General features: G+C 38.5%; 1 protein-coding gene across 1 annotated transcript; it reads left to right on the plus strand.

The window, feature by feature from the left end:
• The first annotated feature begins 6 nt into the window (after positions 1-6).
• Positions 7-1672, plus strand: LOC111666885 (protein AMBP-like). Its single transcript, XM_023422396.2, has 5 exons — positions 7-72; positions 284-403; positions 528-629; positions 952-1001; positions 1102-1672. The coding sequence occupies exons 2-5, from the start codon at positions 340-342 to the stop codon at positions 1162-1164; spliced, it is 279 nt and encodes a 92-aa protein (XP_023278164.1). The 5' UTR covers positions 7-72; positions 284-339; the 3' UTR covers positions 1165-1672.
• The last annotated feature ends 196 nt before the right edge of the window (positions 1673-1868 follow it).

Below are 1868 nucleotides of genomic sequence, written 5' to 3' on the forward strand. Positions count from 1 at the left end.
ACTCATGTAAGCAGACGTCCACAGATTATGCTTTGACCAACACTCCAGGACGATTCTTCCACCATATTGCCAGTATGTTTCTCAGCTTCTTTCATCTCTCCATCCTTTTTTTTTTTTGTTATCCTAAATCTAATTGTGCATTCTGTCCACACATTTCACACCACATTAACAAGGATTTGTTTTCAATTTTAAACTAAAATGCCACAGACTTGGTACATCAGCCACTAATATGTTGTTCACAGATCTGCCACGCAGCATATTGCCAACACTTTCCTTTCCACAGGGTTTGGAGCAGATGTTGATACATACGTGGTTCATACCAACTATGATGAGTATGCAATGATGCTTCTGCTGAGCATTGAGAAACCATCAGGAAACGAAACCACCACAGCCAAGCTTTATAGTGGGTGGCCATTCTTGAATCTATCAAAATGACAATTTGTTGTACTTGTGCTTTTGAAATGTGTTTCAAGTTTGTCATTGGATGTACAGATCAGTGTGTGTGATAGAAATTCTGCCTTCTTCAGGTCGAACAATGGATGTGACTCCTGCGGTGATGGACAATTACAAAACATTGGTGAGACAACTTGGAATGAGTAATGGCGCTATCATCATGAATCAGAACAAAGGTAGGTTTGTTTTTATGTTTGCTCTGTGTTGCTGTGACATTACTGTTATTATTTTGTCTTTTTCCCAGCAGCCTGTAGACTTTTCCCGGCCCACATATTTTGACTTGTCATAGCAGGAAAAGCATAGGTGAAGCAATTACAATAACAATAGCTGCATTCATTTTTGGTGTGATTGGGAGGTCACATTCACAATAGACATGAAAATTGTATTTGGTTTGAAATGCAAATTACATTTTCTGTGGCTTTTCTTTGACACAAAGGGACCAATGTTGTCTTCATGAAAAACATAAACACCCTCTCCCATCTCTTCCCATCTTCCCAGGCGAGTGTGTTCCAGGTGATCTGGAGACAGAGCCAACTACTCAGCCTCAGGTACACACCAGACATGACATGATGCATACTGAAGCCACAGATCTGTGTCTGTAATGAGAATGAGCATTAATCAGCTGTGTCTTGTGAATCTATCCTTCAGATTTCTGTTACCAAGAGGTTGAAGAGAAAGGTGGTGCCAGCTGTGAACTCCGGTAATATTTAACCACATGGATAAATGATTCGTTATTTAATGGTCACGTCACTATAAACTCTAGTGTTTACTGTTTGTATCAAATTTTCTTCAGAATTTTACGGTCACTCAGTCTCCCGCAGATCACATACGGTAGCCCATGGGAGCAGTAATGTACACCTGTAAACTAATACTTAAAAATACTACAGGGTCCTTTTTGTCCCCGTATATTAGCGGTGAGGATAAGGAGAGGTTAATATATATTAATAAATGTATGTTTACTGTAAGACTGCACAAGGTGAGAGGTCATGTGGACAAACTGAAGAGGAGGGTCATCACACAAACACTCACAAGACAATCACGTTGTCACATCTTCAATGGAAAAAACAACTGTTATTGTCACTGGTACTGGTTTCCTACAAATGCAGTGCAAATTGTATGAATATGTTTCCATCTCATTGTTTTATTGTGATATTGCATTTTTCATATATATGAAAAGTATTAATCCAAATTAATTTGTAATAAAATGATTCAGTGTTTATTTGAGTGCATTTGACTTTTCAGTGCTACAGCACACGAAGCCAATACTACCCTCGTACTGCAACGTTTGACTGAGCCTCACCTCATTTTCAAACATGTGTAGTAAGTTAAAGACAATAAAAGATAGAGAGAAAGGCAGGAATATGGAGTCCTAAGGGGCTGACATACTATTAAGGTCTCTTTTCATAATTAGTAAT

The sequence above is a fragment of the Seriola lalandi genome, unplaced genomic scaffold, assembly GCF_002814215.2.
Source record: "Seriola lalandi dorsalis isolate HSWRI2012SDOR001 ecotype SW California unplaced genomic scaffold, Sedor1 jcf7180002003168, whole genome shotgun sequence".
Taxonomy (NCBI): domain Eukaryota; kingdom Metazoa; phylum Chordata; class Actinopteri; order Carangiformes; family Carangidae; genus Seriola; species Seriola lalandi.